Source organism: Octopus bimaculoides, chromosome 11 (genome assembly GCF_046866305.1).
Source record: "Octopus bimaculoides isolate indiv1 chromosome 11, ASM4686630v1, whole genome shotgun sequence".
NCBI lineage: Eukaryota > Metazoa > Mollusca > Cephalopoda > Octopoda > Octopodidae > Octopus > Octopus bimaculoides.
In genome coordinates this window covers 68,667,916-68,687,267 of record NC_142938.1, presented here as the reverse complement: position 1 = coordinate 68,687,267, position 19,352 = coordinate 68,667,916, and the positions used below count along the sequence as shown (strand labels likewise).

General features: G+C 32.3%; 1 protein-coding gene across 9 annotated transcripts in view; it reads left to right on the top strand.

The window, feature by feature from the left end:
- Window positions 1-19,352, top strand: part of LOC106879700 (calpain-9) — a 154,712-nt gene that overhangs the window by 122,571 nt on the left and 12,789 nt on the right. For 4 of the 9 annotated variants that reach the window (XM_089360306.1, XM_089360302.1, XM_089360307.1 and 1 more), the window contains 3 exons: window positions 450-488; window positions 4,673-4,808; window positions 11,483-11,494. In XM_089360306.1, the coding sequence (XP_089216432.1) occupies window positions 450-488; window positions 4,673-4,808; window positions 11,483-11,494 (187 nt within the window). The remainder of the gene's footprint in view (window positions 1-449; window positions 489-4,672; window positions 4,809-11,482; window positions 11,495-19,352) is intronic. The other 5 variants (XM_089360303.1, XM_089360308.1, XM_089360305.1 and 2 more) reach the window with 2 other exon arrangements.

Sequence of the window (19,352 nt, the reverse complement as noted above, 5' to 3'; positions counted from 1 at the left end):
TCAAAATATTTCTATTTCTTGAATTTCAAACATGTCAGTTTTCCTTATCTTTAAATTTAGATGGTTTAATTTCAAATTCAGTATAAAATAATATTTCAAGTATTATATTTTTCACTTTGTTTATTCTTATTTTTAAATATTTTCTGTTTAATCAACTTCCTTTTCACTGAACAGTTCTTTCTGAATTATCAAAAAAAAAATTAAACTTATTTCTATTCTTTTAGTTTTTTTAAGGTTTAAATTCAGATTTATCCTTCTTCAATTTTTTTTTTATCATTAAAATCTATATTTATTGAAAGCAAAAACGGTTTAGTTTCTCTTTTATTTGGGATGGGACTTTAGCATTCATAACCTTGTTTTCAAGATTGGGTAAGGAAACCTTGCTTTTTTTCTTCTTTCTTTCTTCTTAATAACATGTGTTTTTTTCCATCTGGGGGTTCTGTCTCTAGAAAGTTGAAGGTGAAGCTGCTGCTGCTGGTAGCCTGGTGGTAAGTCCACGGAGTCTAAGAATGCTGATTGTGGTTTTAGAGTTCTGTGTGTTCCCTTTTTTTTTTTTAAATCCAACTACTAATACTTGTTTTTCTTCAGTACTGATCCTGTTTATTCCAAACTAGTTCCTGTTTTTGTTTGTTTTTTTTTTTGCTTTTTTTTCATAAACTGCCAACATTTATCATACTTTAGAAATAAAGTAATATCATATAAAATTAACAAAAACAAAGCAAATGTCTTAAAAAGTATATATTTATATTTCACAAAAATATCTCAGAATACCTACAAAATATACACGCACACACATTTTCTTTAAGAAAAGTAATTACAATGATGTCATATTTTGGTAATTCTGAAAACCTGATTAACCAATCAATGATAATGTCTGAAGGAAATTACCCAGGCTATCATCTGCACAAAAAAGTAAGTCAAACTTAGGCCATTATAATAAATATCATGGTAGTGCTGGGGTGTAATTAGTAATATTATGATGTTAGGAGAATGAGATATTAATTCATTGATTAATACTAATTTTATATATTAATTAAATATCTTATATTTATTAAGTGGTGGCATGAAGTCAATTGTTATTTTCTCTGCAGATGGTGTCTTCATAATTTCTTTGATTCATTATAATTTCTGATGCCTATTCTTGTATAATATTGTACATCAATACAAACGAGTCTCTTATCCTTAATCTAGCAACTACAGAGAAAGCATTGCTTGGTTGAGGAGCCCTAATAAGACTGAAATACATACTCGCTAAGATCAGATCACAATAATATAAGCTAACGTGTTCCTTTTTGTTTTTTCTCCTTATTGCATTTTCTACAACCTTATATTGGTCATTGCTCTACATTAGGGGTACACGTGTCTGTGGATTGCTCAGTTACTTGCACATTCATTTCATGAGCAGACTGTTCCGTTGATCGTATCAGCTGGGACCCTCGTCGTCATAACCGACAGAGTGCTCCTATACCTATGTGTATGTTTATATGTATATAGTTGTGCACTTGTGTATATAGTTGTCATACTGGTGTGGCTGTTGTTGAGTCCCAGGTCATCCCTAACTAACTAAATATCTGATCAAAAGCCTTCCAGTTATAATCATCCCATTGGTTATTCAGACAGGTTATATCTAAAACTATATTATCCAAGATAGTCTCATATGTCATCTTGTATGAGACAATAGAATCAGATTTAGTGCACATTTGGTTCCTATTTCTAGCAGGACAAGCTACCACCTGGAGTCTCCCTTTCATTTGGTTGTGTGTGCATGGCTGTGCATATGTGTGTACAATATGGTTTTGTATGTATGTATGATGATTATTTATGTGGGAGGCATATGTATGTATGGTCGTTCATGTGTCTGTTGGGGGTATGTATGGGCATTCATGTGTGTACATGTCTCTGTGTGTGTATGTATGTATGTATGGTCGTCCATGTGCATGTGTGTTTGTGTAACCTTATTTACATAAGTCTACACATTATTCATATTTCCATTTACAATCCAAACAAATGAACCATTTTTCGTTTTGTCATTTATTTTGGTATTTTATTTTATACATTTTAATTTATACTTTTTAGCTTTTTTTTCGTAATTTATAACCAATCTAACACTCAATACGCTGTGTGTGTGTGTTTGCATAAAGTCAATCTACTCATAGTTTTATTATAGTTAAGTGGTTAAGCATGCCACAAACACTTGTATACTTAATGTAACTACTGGCCAGCCAACCAGGATAAGCATGAAACAGTGTGTGGTTAAAGTGATCTTATGAATTATAAGCCCACGTGTTGTAGTGTGTGTATGTACTCTCTCACTCTCTCTCTCTCTCTCTCTCTCTCTCTCTCTCTCTCTCTCTCTCTCTTATTTTATATATTTGTATATCCTTGGTTATGGCATATAACCCGTCAGAAAGTTGCTGTTGGTTTTGTGTCAAGTTGTGTATATTGCCCAGTGCAAGAGTAGATATGAAACCAATGTTAACTTTCTGAGGGATTATATACCAAAATCAAAGATATGCTACTCAAAACATAAAAGTCTAAGAAGAAAAATGCATAAAATGAAAGAAAAGAAACGAAAAAGAGCCTCGAGAGGAGGAATGAAGGCTTAATATATTTGAATCATACCATCTTGCAGTGTAAAGATTCTTTTATTTTATGTATTTTCCTTCACTCTGATGAAGCTCCATGTTCCAGATTGGATGTGTTATAAAATATGATAAATACTATTCTCAGAATTTTCTTTGGCATCACTGTGGGACATTGGAAGCAGAAACAGCTGTTAGATGGGATAAAGTTTTGTATTAAAAAATAATAATTGATGGTAGTCAATTGTTGTTGATCAAGATTTCTCCATTTTCTGCTTAATTTAAATTTTTATATATATATATATATATATATATATATATATATATATATATATATATATATTGTTGACATCATTAGAATTTTATAAACTTTCAACAGAACATGAAATAATTCTTTTTGGAACAGTGTACTTGAAGCAGTGTACATAAACCTATAAATAATGTTTTTGTGTGTGTTTGCAAGTTTGTAATTAGTGTTATCATTCAAATCAAGGAAAAGCACAAGCCTCATGACCTTTTCAGGTCCACTCAGACTGGTGAAGTCAATAATTTATTATTTCTACATGCATGTGGGAATCTTATCTGTTCCTGCCACCAAGGGTTGCAGGAACAGATAAAATATCCATTATTTACTGTCTGCCCTTTATACATCAGTATATATAGAAGTCTCTTCTGTTTAGCCTTGATATCGCACTGATATTTACCAAAGATATCAAATGCACATATTTACATGTTAGAAATAAAAGAAACACACACTGACATGCACATATATAAACAGACATTAGAAGACATGCCTCAGTTAATATAGAACAAATATCAGATTTACTAGAAGTTAAAAAATGATCTGTTAAATTAAGATGAGTATTTCCTTGAAGTGATATGTAAGATATAACATTTTTGGGTTGAAGTTTATGTTTCAGAAATTCTTTAAACTGTTTATTTTGCCAATGCAGACCATTGCCAGTTTTCTCAAATTCCAGTTCGTTTTTACCCTTCTGTCAGTGTTATCAAATAGAGTGAAGGCTCATGAAGCTTGAGGAAACATTCCTTTGATTTTAATGACTAACACTACAGCTATCTCTTTTCTTGTGTGTTGAAACATATGTTGTATCCTGTATGGGTCATTATGCCCATAAATAAACACACATTGGCTCTATTTCACTTCTTTATTTTTTTTTTATTTGTCAGTTGGTTAACTATTTAACTAATTAACTAATCAATCATTTAGGTAATTGGTTAGTCATTCAATCAATCAGCCAGGTCTATGAAAGTCCTTTCATAACCATTTTCAACCTCCTGAATTATATGTTCTCTCTACACCAGATCTTTTAGGTTTGTTTGTTTGTCTCCTTAGGAGATAGACACACAGACTTATTTTTGACAAATCCAGCTGGCTGACTAACTGAATGACTAATCAAGCACTCAATTAGTTAATTTGTTAAATAGTTGACCAATTGATATATAAAGAAGTGAAATAGAACCAATGCATGTGTTTATTATTGGCATAATGACCCTCCCAAGGTAGAACAATTATTATTAGCATACTAACTGAAATGCTTTAGTAAGCGCTTGCTTGAAATATATTTGTTTTACCCAGGCTTCGTTAGTTAGCTTGTTGAATTTGAGTTTTAATATTTGTTTGAAAGAAATAATGAGTAGATTTTAAAAAGATTCATGTTTGAAAAAAAAAATTTATTCCTTTCTCCAATAAGGAAATTATGAAAATGATGTTTGGTGATACAAACATTTCACTTTTTTTTTTTTTTTTTTTTTTTTTTTTTAAGGTGATGAAAATATTGTAGATATTTTTGATGATAATAAAATATATCAAAATAGGTTTCAGGGTAAAAATAATTTAAAATATTTTTTTGGTGGTAAAAAACATTTTAAATATTTTTTGTTGATTAAAAATATTTAGAATACGTTTGGTACTAAAATTAGTTTAAAATATCTTTGATGGTGAGAAAAAGTTTTAATTATTTATGGCGATAAAGAAATATAAGTATTTCTGAATTTGAAAGTAACGTTCTTTTTATTTATTTATTTATTTACTTATTTATTTATTTATCTTTTTATTTATTTGTCTTTAGTCTTACAATGAGGCCACAGATGAAGAAAAAGAACAAGGAGAAGCATTGAGAAGCAAATTTATGGAAATTGCAGGAGAGGATATGGAAATCAATTCCTATGAACTCAGAGATGTCCTGAATGTCGTCTTCAAAAGCGGTTGGTTTCTTTTCCATCTGTGTTTTTTGTAATTCTCTCAAAGGTTCCACTCAAAAAAATTACTAGATCAGCAGTTTTGTTAGAAAATCTGTAGGTGCTTTTAGTCTTCATCTTTAGCACATATTTATGAAATGCCTGAGAAAATTTTATCTTAGAATAATCAAGTTTTGTGGATTACTTGACTAAAAACTTAACATCAATGAAGTACCAATCTACCATACAAATACTTAGTATTTTTTTCAATTATTCCCCCAAAATGCATTTGTTTAAGGTCTTTCTGTATGTTTTATATATATATATGTGTGTGTGCATATGTATCTGAAAACTATAGATTTGCCCAGAATATGTGTGTTTGAAATGTTGAACAATGAAAGCACAAAATACACACAATAGGAAAATTTCTATCCCAAAGGCTCAGAACATTCTGTTTTTTAAATAGTTAACAATTTTAAAACAAAAAAAAACTTTCTTCAAATATATATATATATCATCGTCATCATCATCATCTCATCATCGTTTAACGTCCGCTTTCCATGCTAGCATGGGTTGGACGATTTGACTGAGGACTGGCAAGCCAGAAGGCTGCACCACGCTCCAGTCTGATTCTTCAGAGTTTCTACAGCTGGATGTCCTTCCTAATGCCAATCACTCCGAGAGTGTAGTGGGTGCTTTTATGTGCCACCGGCACGAGGGACAGTCACACAGTACTAGCAACGGCCACGCTCAAAAGGTGTTTTTTACGTGCCACCTGCACGTGAGCCAGTCCAGCGGCACGGGCAACGACCTCGCTCGAATGATTTTCTAACATGCCACCAGCACAAGTGCTAGAAAGCAATGCTGGTAACAATTAGGCTCTAATGGTGCTAATATATATATATATATATATATATATATATATATACACACACACACACAAACATACATATGTATGTATGTATGTCTACTTGGTAAGGCATTTGGCATTATGGAGGGTGCCTAGCCATAAAAACCCTGCCGAAACAGACAATGAAGTCTGGTACAGTCTTCTGACTTTCCAGCTCCTGTCAAACCATCCAACCCATGCTAGCATGGAAAACGGACATTAAGTGATGATGATGATGGTAATGTATGTATATATGATGGAGAAAGTAATATGTTGGCATATTTATCAGAGCGTCACTTTGGAATGTCTTCTTTTAATCATCTCAGTTTCCAATGACCTTCTATTCAAATCTTGCCGAAGTCAAATTTGCTTTCCGTCCTTTGAGGGTCAATAATTATAGTACAAATATGATACTGGGGACGATTCTTTTCTTTCTCTCTCACTTTGTTTTCTGTCTTTCTCTCCCTCTCTATCTCTCTCTTTCTCTCTCTCTCTCTCTCTCTTTCTCTCTGTTGGTTGTACTTGTAATTCAAAGAGCTACCTTTATCACTTGATGTTAAGCTGATTTAGCCTGAGAATTATTTGAAGTGAACATGTGTCGGTGGAATATTCAGCCACTTATTAGTTTAATGAGTTGATCAAATTTCCATCATTGAAATGAAGAGAGAATCCATGATGTATCCTTTCTCTTTTACTTGTTTCACTCATCAAACTGCAGCCAAGCTGGAGCTCTGCCATGAGAAATTTTTAGTTGAATGAATCAACCCCAGTTTTTGTGTTTTTAAGCATGATGCTTATTCTATCGGTCTCTTTTGTTGAATTGTTAAGTTATGGGGACATAAACACACCTACACAGGTTGTTGAGCAGTGGTGAGGAACAAACACATACACACACACACACACACACACACACAAGAGGCTTCTTTTAGTTTCCATCTACCAAATCCACTTGCAAGGCTTTGGTCAGCCTGAGGCTATAGAAGAAGACAGCTACCCAAGGTGCCAAGCAATGGGACTGAACCTAGCTCCATGTGGTTGAGAAGCAAGCTTCTTACCACACAGCCATGCCTGCATCTATGAGGAAGATAAGTAATGTAAGAGGCTCAGTGGATGTCAGGTTAAGGTGCTGCTGTTATAACCAAATAAATCACACATTCAAATCTTAGTACAGCAGACTCTACTTGGTTAGCAGTCGGATACACATTCAGTTGCAATATTGAATTCTCTGCTGATTGCTAATATTGAAAGAATTGTTAGTATTGTGCATATTGGCAGTGATATATACATTGAGTATGATACATAGATGGCTATTTTAATTAAATACTATCTCAATTGCACATGCCAGACTTTTTTTCAACTGGGTAGCTATTTGTAACACCAGTGACTGTTTTATTCACTGTTTTCTCCATCAGAGTTGATGGATTCTTGTCTGAGCATGTGGCTAGTTGTAAGTACTCACTGTGAAGGCCAAAATGCATCTGGCATTCTCGCTAACTACTGCTGGACAGAATTTTCATCTCCCTCTAATATTTACTGTTTTTAACACAACACATCTATAAAAGATTTTATCTTGGGATAAATTCCACAGTAACTAGCCTGTCAACAGTGTATATACATTATGATACGTAGGTTACTATTTCAACTGCAAGCATCAGCTTCTACATTTTAAGAAAACAAACCAGAAATATGAGATGAGAAATCAATAGTAAATCTGATATTATTTAATATAATCTTTCTGAGAACCAGTGTTTGGTGTGAGAAGATATCTACAAATAAAACATTTTGAAAATGTTTCATAAGATTTAATATTTAATCATAATCATGATTACCATATTTCTACAGAAATACACTGCCATTGTTTCAGTTAATTTTGAAGATAACAAAGAATTTAGGAAAAGAAGCTTGTTGTTATCAGGCTGGTGTTTGAAACATAAATCAACACCAAATTTTTATGGAAAGTTTTAGTTTAGATTGCTTTAAAACAAGAAGTTTGTATTATAGAACCAAGAGCAGCTTCTCAGGCTGGATGGTATTAAAAGAATATTACTCTTTTTTATTTTATTTATCGCTATCAGAGTTTTAGATTGTTTGGTTATTTAGCCTCAGGTCAACCTTCTAATCCAAAAGATCTTTGATCAAAGGTATTGGAACCACAGCCATTTTAGTTACCTCTATTTTTTCTTCAGTCATAGTGTATCTAGAATTACATTAGTGTCCTTCATTTTTTTTTTTTTAAAGATTGTTACTGCTGTTTCTAGTATTGTTTTTCTGAAAAAGCTGTACAAGATAGTAAAAGACTTATTTCAGGTTTAGAATGGAATTAAATATTGAAATGTCTGAGATGAGTTGTTATAAATAATATTAGAATTATTCAAACTATTACCCTTATCTCTACAAGTGAAATAGTTTTTTTTTATATTTATTATCTTATAGAATAAGTACTGGGGTCAATTTGTTCTACTAAACCCTTTGAGGCAGAACCCCAGCATGGCCACAGTCCAATAACTGAAACAAATAAAAGATGAGAGATCTATGCTGTGTTTCAATAGGTTGCATCTCTTATCTAATTGTCATCAAATGTCTTTCTTCTGAATCCCTAGTAACAGCTAGGATTTGAACTAAGAAAGTAAGAGTTGTAATGCACTTATCCACTCACCTTGAGACTCCTGACACATCTACAATTAATGTGACATTCTTAGGTCAGTAAAGCTAACCATCCTGAGCAATACCAAAATTACTGACAATGTTATCAGCAAGTGTTACACATACCATGTCTAAATTTCCACTATAATTCTCGATTCTGGAGATTTCGTTCCAGTGTAAAACACAATGGAAACCAAAGTTAAATTCAAATAACTTAGATAATATACATTGCATTAATTGTATATATGTCAGTGGCCTCATGGATAAGAAAGAGGTTATGATTTTCAGTCTTGAAATGAAAGTCACTAGTTAAAAGCAGTCCTTGATAAGGCATCTCATGATGATTAGAGCTCAAATTGGTTAAAATGTAATGAAGATGTAAATACCAAATATTAAAGTATTTTTCATCTGTAAAGCAGCCTAATTTATGTATGTATGTATGTATGTATGTATATATATATATATATATATATATATATATATATATATATATATACATGCACACACACCCATTGGGCTTCTTTATATATATATATATATATATATATATATATATATATAGACAATAAAAAAAGATGAAATTAGTAGTAATGGTTCAAGTCATTTTTTTTTTAACTTATAATCCACAAAACTTGAATTTATGTTGTTAGGACTGAAACTGTACACTAATAAAGCACATTTTGTATTTGTGTGTGTGATCTCACTGTTGAAATTAACTGAACAATGTTAGTTCCCAGCCAAAAATGTATGTTCATGTTATCTAGCAATGCTTCTATGATAAACAGAGGAAGTACAGAAATAGTTTAGTGATTTTAAGGATTTCAGTGAGTTTTTTTTTTTTTTTTTTTTTTTTTTTTTTTTACTGTTTGATTTTTGAAGAAGACTTTTTTTAATAACTTCTTCATGGCTTGTTTTGTTATAATAAACTATGTTGTAATAGTCCGACAGTTAAAAACAGATGGAATATTAAAATGTCTGTTGCTTCTGGCTTCCTTCCAAGTAATGTGGAAATACATGTTATATAAGGAAGCTAAAATGTAGTAGTTTATTAACAGTTTAAATTAAATTAGATTCATAGATTAGCAAATCTCTTTGGAATTGTTTATAGTAAAATAAGATCCATAAAGTAGCTTAAAGAAACTAATAAAATTTACAAAATTTGAAGAATTTAGTTAAAATATTTATCATTTTAGTTTCATAACTTTATATTTTGTTCTTTTTTTTTTCTAAACTTCTCTTAAGTATTCTCAGCTTTTAACTTTTGACTTAATGACAATGCAATATGTAATAAAATATGAATTGACTTCGTTTATTGAATTGAACAATATTTCAACAGTATATCGATCTTCTTCTTCTGGTATAACCTATATATGCCCATGACAAAATGAAGGCTCAAAATTTCACTGTATTTAGATTAAACATTATGGTAAGCTTTCACAATTTGGAAGAGGACAGTATGCAACTGTTAGCTACGAGTGTCAACTACCTACTGAACATTTCATATGTTCAGTCAGATTCTTCCTGGCAAGTTCATGTCCAAACAAGTAGGAGCAGGTTTTGCATTGCGAAAATGCAACCAGGGGCATATATAGGTTAAACAGAAGCATACACAGAACTGCATAAATTCTTTCTAAATGTCTTTTCATCTAGAAAGGAACTCTGGGTAATCCAGTTCAAATTTTGAATTTTTATATTTCTGTGTATTTTTCATTTTTCTTTTGGAATCCAAAGACATACTGTTGAAATATTATTCAGTTTAATAAACAAGGTTAATGAACCTGGTACAGCTTTTTGGCCTGCCAGTATGGAAAACAGACATTAGCAGCAGCAGCTGATGATGATGATGATGATGAAAAAGAAGAATCATCTCTATTTTATTGCATATCATATCATGCTCTTCTCTTGTCTTTACCTTCATGAAGAGTTACACAATTTTCATGAATAAATAATATTAAGAAGAATTAGCAAATAAGCTGGACTACAAAAATACAGTATTTCAATATGAGAAGGTTGTGAAGACATTAGTAGGTGCCATGCATAATCCAGTTTAGTGTTTTGGAGTTCTAAGTTCAATCTTATGTTGAAGATTGAATTCTGAAATAGCTAAAATAGGCAGCACAAAGATTGAGTCAACTGGATGTCTCTCAGAGAAAGAAAAAAATTCCAGTCTGTATGTATTACTAAAGAATTTCTATTATGTTTGTGATGTTAATTTCTTAGTTATTCCTAGTCTAATTAATGTAAAGTTTGTTTAATTGTGGATAATTTTCACATGTTTTTTATTTATCATTTTTCACACATTTGTTATTTCCTGTTCTTGCACAAAATACACCAGCCTAATGAATCAGCCATCTGCTGAAATGAGCAAAGAGCTAGCTCCAGTATTGGTACTAAGTAGTTCTGCAACACTGACCTGTCAACAGTCAACTTCACTCAAAGTTTTGAGTTATACAATGTTGTACATCTATCCTTTTTTTATCACTGGTCAATGATAACATGGCATGATTAATTGTAAGCCATGCTACACTCATTATAAATTAACCTGTGATAACACAGGTTGGCAATCAGTTAAAGATTTGCTTGGACTGCAAAAGCATGCCCCAGCAATCGCCCACAATGCTCAGCTGTCCAAATTGCACTAATTATCACTCATATTCACATCACCATGCTGCAAGCTTGCATATTTTTTATATGAATTTGCTTACACATACCCTCGACATGCCACCACTGAAGAGAAAAATATTTTTCAGTGTTATGTTTTTATTATCCATTGATCATATGTTATTAAATTCTACTCTAAATATTATTCCAATCATGAAACATTATCATTGTATGTATTTAAAACTGCTTGGTGGTGTTATTTGCATTAGTAAGAGGGACAACTTGGAGTCCTGGAATAAAACCAAATTTTCTTATATCTTCTGTTATTCATTTATAACTGATTCATTTAACACAGTAGAGCTTATTTTTATTCTTTTTGTAATCAAACACCAGTGATAAACAAGGATAGATGTATAATGTTTGTATTTCCTATATTTGTATAACAACCACCGATATTAATGTGCACCAATTTGAATACTTTATTACCACATCAGACAGACTAAAGACTGAGAATTTCAATGATTTTATTTTCATTTTCATTTTTATTTTCATTCACTTTGTTATCTAGGCTCATTTGTTGGTAAGCTATGTTTTCTAATCCTTTTCAACTGCAAGTTTCTGCTTGTAACTATCATTAGTAGTCTCACATATTAGAAACTGCACGATAGAAAACTGCTTTTTTTATCATAGTTGCAGCTCATTCCTCTGCATCTACAGAATATGCACTTTTACAATTGCTCATAAATGAAAGTATCACTCTTCATCTGCAGGTTTATGAGGCAGAAAATATTTTCAATTTCAGAGAATGCAAACTAAGCATGAAAGAGAACGACTCTCTTCTGTCAGGGTTATAACTGAATAAGATCCTTCATTTGTATGCAAAATAGAATTGAACTAATCCTGACTTATATTTTCAGTTAGATTTCCCTTAGTATTTTAATACTGAATTGATGAACTTTCCCATCTATTAGAAAAACAAAATCTAGGATTGAAACAGTCATCTTACAGCTCACTGTCTAAAAATCATTAATATGTAGATCAGTAATGACCAACTTGTCTGATAAAGAGAACCATATATAAAAATTTTCCTATGTTCAAATGCCACAACATATATTTATTAAAAAAATTATATAAAAGACAAAATTTATTAAGCCACAATTTCACTCTTTAAACTTGATTGATTAATCTCTGTCTGTTTGAAGACTTTTACTGAGTCTTAAATGTTGTGACTACTTTAAAATTCTGCTGATGGGTTGTTAAACCTGCTTTAGGAAAAATAATACCTAAACCCATTGTCATCTCAGTGCTGCAGTTTGGCCATTGTTGTTATAGATTAACAGATAATCTTTAATAACTAAATTTATAGCCAAGTCAACAGAGCCCTGCTGCTCTTATCTGTCACCACATCAAGAAAAGAATATTTTTCTGTAAAAACCTTACAGATTTTGAAAATTAATTGCTATGTTTAACTGATTTCTGGTTCAAGTGAAGGAAAGAATGTTACTAATTACACATTAGTTAACCACTACAATAATGAAGATATTATTACTGTCAGTAATAAAGTATTATGTTGAGAACTAATACATTAATCAGTCCTACAGATTTCTATGAAAACTTGCAAGCACCACAATTTGTATGAAAACCTGCAAGTACCACAATACATATGAAAGCTTGCAAGTTTTATAAGAGAAGTGACTATCGATAATTTACATATTTTTCATCATTGGTGCAAGTTTCATTGATATTTTCTTTCAAATACACCAGATATTTTGGAAATTAGTCTGATATATTTCAAACCTTTCTTTTCTTTGGTATATTTTTTTTACTCACACTAATAAGCTATAAATAGCTTAGCGGCTTTAAACTTTTAAACACAAAAATACATTTAAATTACATTTTTGTTTATAACAACAATTAAGTTAATGGCACGGTATTTAAATTTCTAAATGTGGGTTATTATTTTGGTTTTAATGTCACTATGGTAAAATTAAATCTCTGCAAACTACTCTTGTTCTTGTTCGCAACCTATAGCTTAACTAAAATACATTTAACTTCCTTTTTTCCTGCTAATAATACAGCTATTCTGCAATAGTTTAAAACAGTTAAATTAATGCTTCACAAAAACTCAAATGGAAAGCTTTCTATAATTCTAACACACTATGACAAACCGCCTTTTCCAAAGCTTCCAAATATTTAACAATTTTTCCACTGCAGGTCTTTGAATTCCTTGATGCTGTCACCATTGTTCAGCAATTATTTCATTTATTCCAATTCTTGTAATATTTCTCTATTGTTTCCAGTTTTTCAGTTTTAACTTTGAAAATCTCAATAACAGAATTTTTATCATTGAGTAATCATTTATTAATTGTTTCATTATTATCAACTTTAATAAGCATCATTTGTTATTGAGGTGGTTCAAAAGTTATAGAAATTATTTGTCTTTAAAGTTGTTCTTTAATGGCAAATATTTCCTTTGAATTATTATATAAATGTGTGTTTTTAAATTGTTTGAATGATGTTTTGTTGAAATGTTTGTAAGACATTAGCGATATGTTGTTGATATGCTGTCCTGTATTGTTAACTTGTAATAACCATGTCACAATTTACCCTCAGTTCTAACAAATGCATATATTTTTGTATGGAAATTAAATTAATTTCAGCTAACAGAATGACAGAATGATGGTAAGGCATGTGTGCAGATGCGCATATATATAAATTCTATATCACAATATTATATATTCTTTACCACAGCTAGCAAAGATTAATTCTTGCCAGACTTTCCTTAGATTTGAACCTATTCCGAAATGAAACACAGAGGAGGTTACATAATTTAAGCATAATATATTTTTAACATTCATTTTGTCAATGCTAGTATGAGCTTGATAAATCTTTAGTACATCAACCCTCCCTCTTTCTCCATATCTTAAGCCCACCCACACTGTCATTTTATTTAGAAAGTCTCTATATCTTCAGATTTAACATTGATATTTCTTTAGTAATATTTATTCCCACTTAAACAGGGATGTTCTGTTAGAAGAAGCTATACTGTGGTTTGTAACCAATGAGAGAAACTCCCATATTGGCCTTTGGTGCAAAATGCTCTCTTGTTTATATCGCTAGCAGGGAGACAAATCCCCTCCACCTCCAATGCCAAAACCACCAGATCATGTGGTTTCAGCCTTCTTTGGTCTTGTCAATGATGGACATTCAACTGCTAGAAATAGCAGCAATTCACCCCCCCCCCCCCCCCCCCCACTAGTGATATATAGAATAACGGTGCCAGAACAGGAGCTGGTTAAGCAATTAGCCAGTGACCTTGTTAAAAAATATTTGTCAGTGACAGAAGCAGTATTAATACAAACAGGTAATATTTATTCCCACTTAAGCATGGATGCTATCATCCCCTCTATATCTCTTTCCAGATAACTTTTCTTTATCAACTCACAGTATTTCTCTGCTACTCATACATACATTTTAGATATTTATACCAGTGTAGACATCTACCAATGTGTTTGATAACTTGTCACCTTCTCAATTCTTTTTTTTTTTTTTTTTGTCACTTAATATTGCACAAAATATGAAGTCTGTATTTAAGTCACTTGCAATGTCTTCATATATTCTGGAAAATTAAACATTAGTATTTTAGGGTATGAGACATTTTGGCAGTGCTTATTTGGTGGCACTGACTTATTTGACATCACACATTTTAATGTGTCTCTCCCTCTCTCTTTCTCTTTCTGTTCCTCTCTCTCTCTCTCTCTCTCTCTCTCTCTCTCTCTCTCTCTCTCTGTTTATGTGTATGAGGAGAGGGAAAGTGTTTGCCTATCATGTTTAATTAATGAATTGTAATGTCTCTCAGACTTTCCCTCCCTTCTCTCTGTCTCTCACCCTCTCTCTCTCTTTCTCTCCATCTCTTGCTTTCACTATCTGTATGTGCATATTACTGCATGTGTGTGCCTGTGTCTGTCTGTCTGTTTACCTCCAGTGCCAAAAAGTACTGTCACCAAAACAGGTTCAATGTCCAGTTAGCCATGTCAAATTACAAGGATCCAAACAGTCATATCCCAATCATCTTTCATCTCAATGAAAGAGAATTAACAGCAAGATTACATTTGTGTATCCAATACACCTGTTTTAATAAGGACAAAATATACTTTGTTCAAACATGTTACTCAAATAACTCCAGCCCCTTTAATAATTCCACCATTTCAGCAACTTACCATATCCTGTCTAATCTCAACAAATAATTTTTCTGCTTTCTCTTCTGACTATAAGCTCTCCATGCCCAGAAAATATTACCATTTATGGAATACTACTTCTATATTTTTTTCACTGCCACCATGGCACTACAACTAGATGCGCCCTTATTATAGATATATTTCCTCTCAGATAATCCTGATTCTTGTTTTGCATTGCAAGATACTACAGACCTTTTATCTCCATGACAATGAACATTATGAAATCTTCTCTCAGCTTTTATCCTGTTTATATATAAATCTGGTGGAGGCACAATGGCCCAGTGGTTAGGGCAGCGGACTCGCGGTCATAGGATCGCTGTTTCGATTCCCAGACCGGGTGTTGTGAGTGTTTATTGAGCGAAAACACCTAAAGCTCCATGAGGCTCCGGCAGGGGATGGTGGTGAACCCTGCTGTACTTTTTCATCACAACTTTCTCTCACTCTTACTTCTTGTTTCTGTTATACCTGTAATTCAAAGGGTCAGCCTTGTCACACTGTGTCACACTGAATATCCCCGAGAACTATGTTAAAAGGTACACGTGTCTGTGGAGTGCTCAGCCACTTGCACGTTAATTTTACGAGCAGGCTGTTCCGTTGATCGGATCAACTGGGACCCTCAACGTCGTGCCAACAACAATATAAATCTGATATTTCACATTTATTTACCTTCTCATGATAGATCTTGTTTATCCCCTTTCTTCAACTCTCTACAATCTTGTCATTTACTCTTATAGTCTTAACTTCATATTTCCTCCATCATGTTACCTGTTGTGATATCAGGCTGGTGGTCTATTTTTAAATAGTTCTTGAACACTTTCACCCAAGTAAGAACCTAGGTACATTGCTCTTCTTGCCTCAGTTTGCCTACTTGAATTTCAGTGCCAAGAAAAATATCGAGATACTCCACCAATTTTTATGTAAATACCATTATTTTCAAAGCAATTCTACTCATGCTAGCATGAAAAATATGGATGTAAAACAGCAAAATTTAGTAATTAGTAGTAGTTGTAATCATAATAATGATAAAGATAATAAATTTCTAATAGACTACTCTTTTTGTAGCCACAAAGCTCAAACTTTAATGAGTAGAAATACCTCTTCTGTGGAATGTTTCCTTAGTTGTCCTACCCTGCCTTAGCTAAAATGTTGTGATGTTATCTCTGTGAATTTTGTTGTAGCAAAAATCTATTATAATTACGTTGTCTTAATCTTTCATTATTTAACTGATGTGTATGCAAAGAGATACTATTTAAATTTTATAAGTATTTAACTTCTTTGTAGCTTCTTTTATTCTAATTTTCTTACTCTTTATTATGACAGTTTAAAAAATGCTAAGGTGAACTTTAGTCTTTTGTGATCTTTATTTGTTGAATTGGAGCCAAGCACTCAGAGCCATCTTTAAGGGCTCAGATGCTCAGGGGCTGTACCTAAGAAGTGGACCTCCACCCTCCACCATGTTAAACTATGTGTTCCCATATGCTCCTTCTTCCCAAAAGATTCATGGACTTGTGGTCTTTTTTTGGGCCTTGGTGCTGCAGCACCCATAGCATCTACCTTAAGTTGGCACTGCAAATGCCACAGATATGATTTATGTTAATACTGTAGGCTGCTGATTCTTGTGATAATTTTAGGAGGAGTAGATTAGTTTGTGGTATAGATATTGGTATGTTAGGTTGCTGTTGCTGACCAGAATAAAATATATACAAAATCAAAAGAATATAGCCATCTTTTTCATTTGTAAGTCAATTAGAAGATGTGAAGCAGTGCTTATGATTAGTTCAAGGACTCTCAGGTTGGTAAGATAGATGGAAGTTGGTGCCTAGCCTCAATATCTGAGGGAAAAAAAAACCTGAATGGGGAAAGGACCAAGTGTAGAAGGAAGAACTAAATGCTTGCACAGGTGGTACATTAGACTATTTTATGTGTAGCAGTTTTGGACACTCAGTCACAAGGTTGTGAGTTTGATTCCTGAATCAAGTGGCACATCGTGTTTTTGAGCAAGGAACATCATTTCATGTTGCTCAAGTTCACTCAATTGATAATGAATACCAACAATTGCTGGTGGTTAACCCTGCAAATACTATTGTTCATTCAGGATGAAATCTTGTGGTCTTGGTGGCTTAAACACCTTGGAAATCAGAATAAATCCCAGCTAAATGAGCCTGTTGGCTGGAAACAGACTTTTATATATTTGAATCATGTTCTTAGATTCTCTAAACATTATCGCAAAGTTTCAAATGTTTTAGGTTAAGGTTAATTGGTGAAGAGAAAACGCGAGCATTGCAAAAGTTCCGCAAGGATGTTACTGCAATAGGGGAAGAAGGATGAACCACAATGTTTAGTACAATGTCTGTGAGAATGAATATATATGCAAGAGGGGTAAGAATTATTTTACATGGAGATGGTATGAAAATAGTTTGCTTTTCCAAATATTATAAGATTCTCCACAAGAATCTTGTCAGCTTACATATTCTTGAGATATCTGAACTTTTTTAAAACTACACACACATTATAAAGTATTGTGGGGAGTTATTCATATTCAGTTATGCAAATTCAAAAGAACAAAGACAATTATTATTGTAGTAAATAAAGGAAATATACAGTTTAATAGCATTGTGTAAAATAAAGGCTTGACTCTCATGCAGACGACCTTTGGAATGAAGGTGGGACAGTCTTATATATATACATATATATATATATATATATATATATATATATATATATATATTAGAATTATATTTGTTTGAAAAGTGGTTTGATCTGAGACCATTAGTTGAAATTGAAAGAGTTTGGAAAAATGACATTAGCCATTCTGCAACCTTATTACTGATCCTTGACAATTCCACAGCATCTCTTCCAGATACAATGAAATTATGTCAATCACCAGGATACCGAAGGTTATAATGAAACTTTTTTAGTACTTCATAACAGACTGTATGATTAAGAAATTAACGAAGGTGGTGAATTGGCAGAACTATCAGTGCGTTGAACAAAATGCTTAGCAGCATTTCTTCTGGTTCTTTTGTTCCAAGTTCAAATTCCACTGAGGTTGACTTTGCCTTTCATGCTTTTGGGTTCAATAAAATAAAATACTGGTTGAGCACTGGGGCTGATGTAATCAACTTTCTCCCTCTCCTAAAATTGCTGGCCTTGTGTCAGAACTTGAAACCATTTAGAAATAAAAGCTTATATAAAAGTTTTTTGTGTTCATAAATTGCTAAAATGAAACTCTTCCTTGATGTAATCAGTATGGATAAAGTGACATCAGAGATTAGCAGGTTTCCCCCTGACCCCACCCCCTAAAGTATATATAGTTTAACCCAGTAATCATATTTTACTTTAAGTAAATAAATTTCATACTTGCTTTATCAATTTATATTTGTGTAATGTAATGGAGAAATAAAATAGTGATGCTGATTATTGTAAATACAAAAATTCTGCTACCTTACCATCCCTGCTTCCTGCTGTAATATGTTTTGCTTTGTATTAATAATATCAATGTTATAAATATTGTTTTTATGTTGGTAAAATATCTAGTTTCAGCTCCTGGTTCATGACACAGTCACAGATTAATTTACTTTATATGATTGCTATCAATTGTTGTTACAACAGTAAAAATCATTTTATGCCATTTTTCTATGAGTTATTAACAGTAGTGAGATTAAGGTACTAGACTAGTGTCTAGTTCATTTTGGTAAGAGTTCAAATCACATCATTACAGCAGTGTTTCATTGTATTCTTGAGGAATATATATATATATATATATATATATATATATATATATATATATATATATATACACATATACATACATACACACACATATATATAATGCAAGTTATATATATATATATCATCATCATCATCATCATCATCATCGTTTAACGTCCGCTTTCCATGCTAGCATGGGTTGGACGATTTGACTGAGGACTGGTGCAACTGGATGGCTACACCAGGCTCCAATCTAATTTGGCAGAGTTTCTACAGCTGGATGCCCTTCCTAACGCCAACCACTCAGAGAGTATATATATATATATATATATATATATATATATATATATAGCTTGCATTATTTGTTTGTCTGGTTGATAAATAGGTTCCACTCCTGCTTTACAATTGAGAGGTTAGAATGAAGAGAAAATTACACTTGTCTTTAAACTCTTTCAACACTATATTTCTACTGAACCACGCTAATTATGT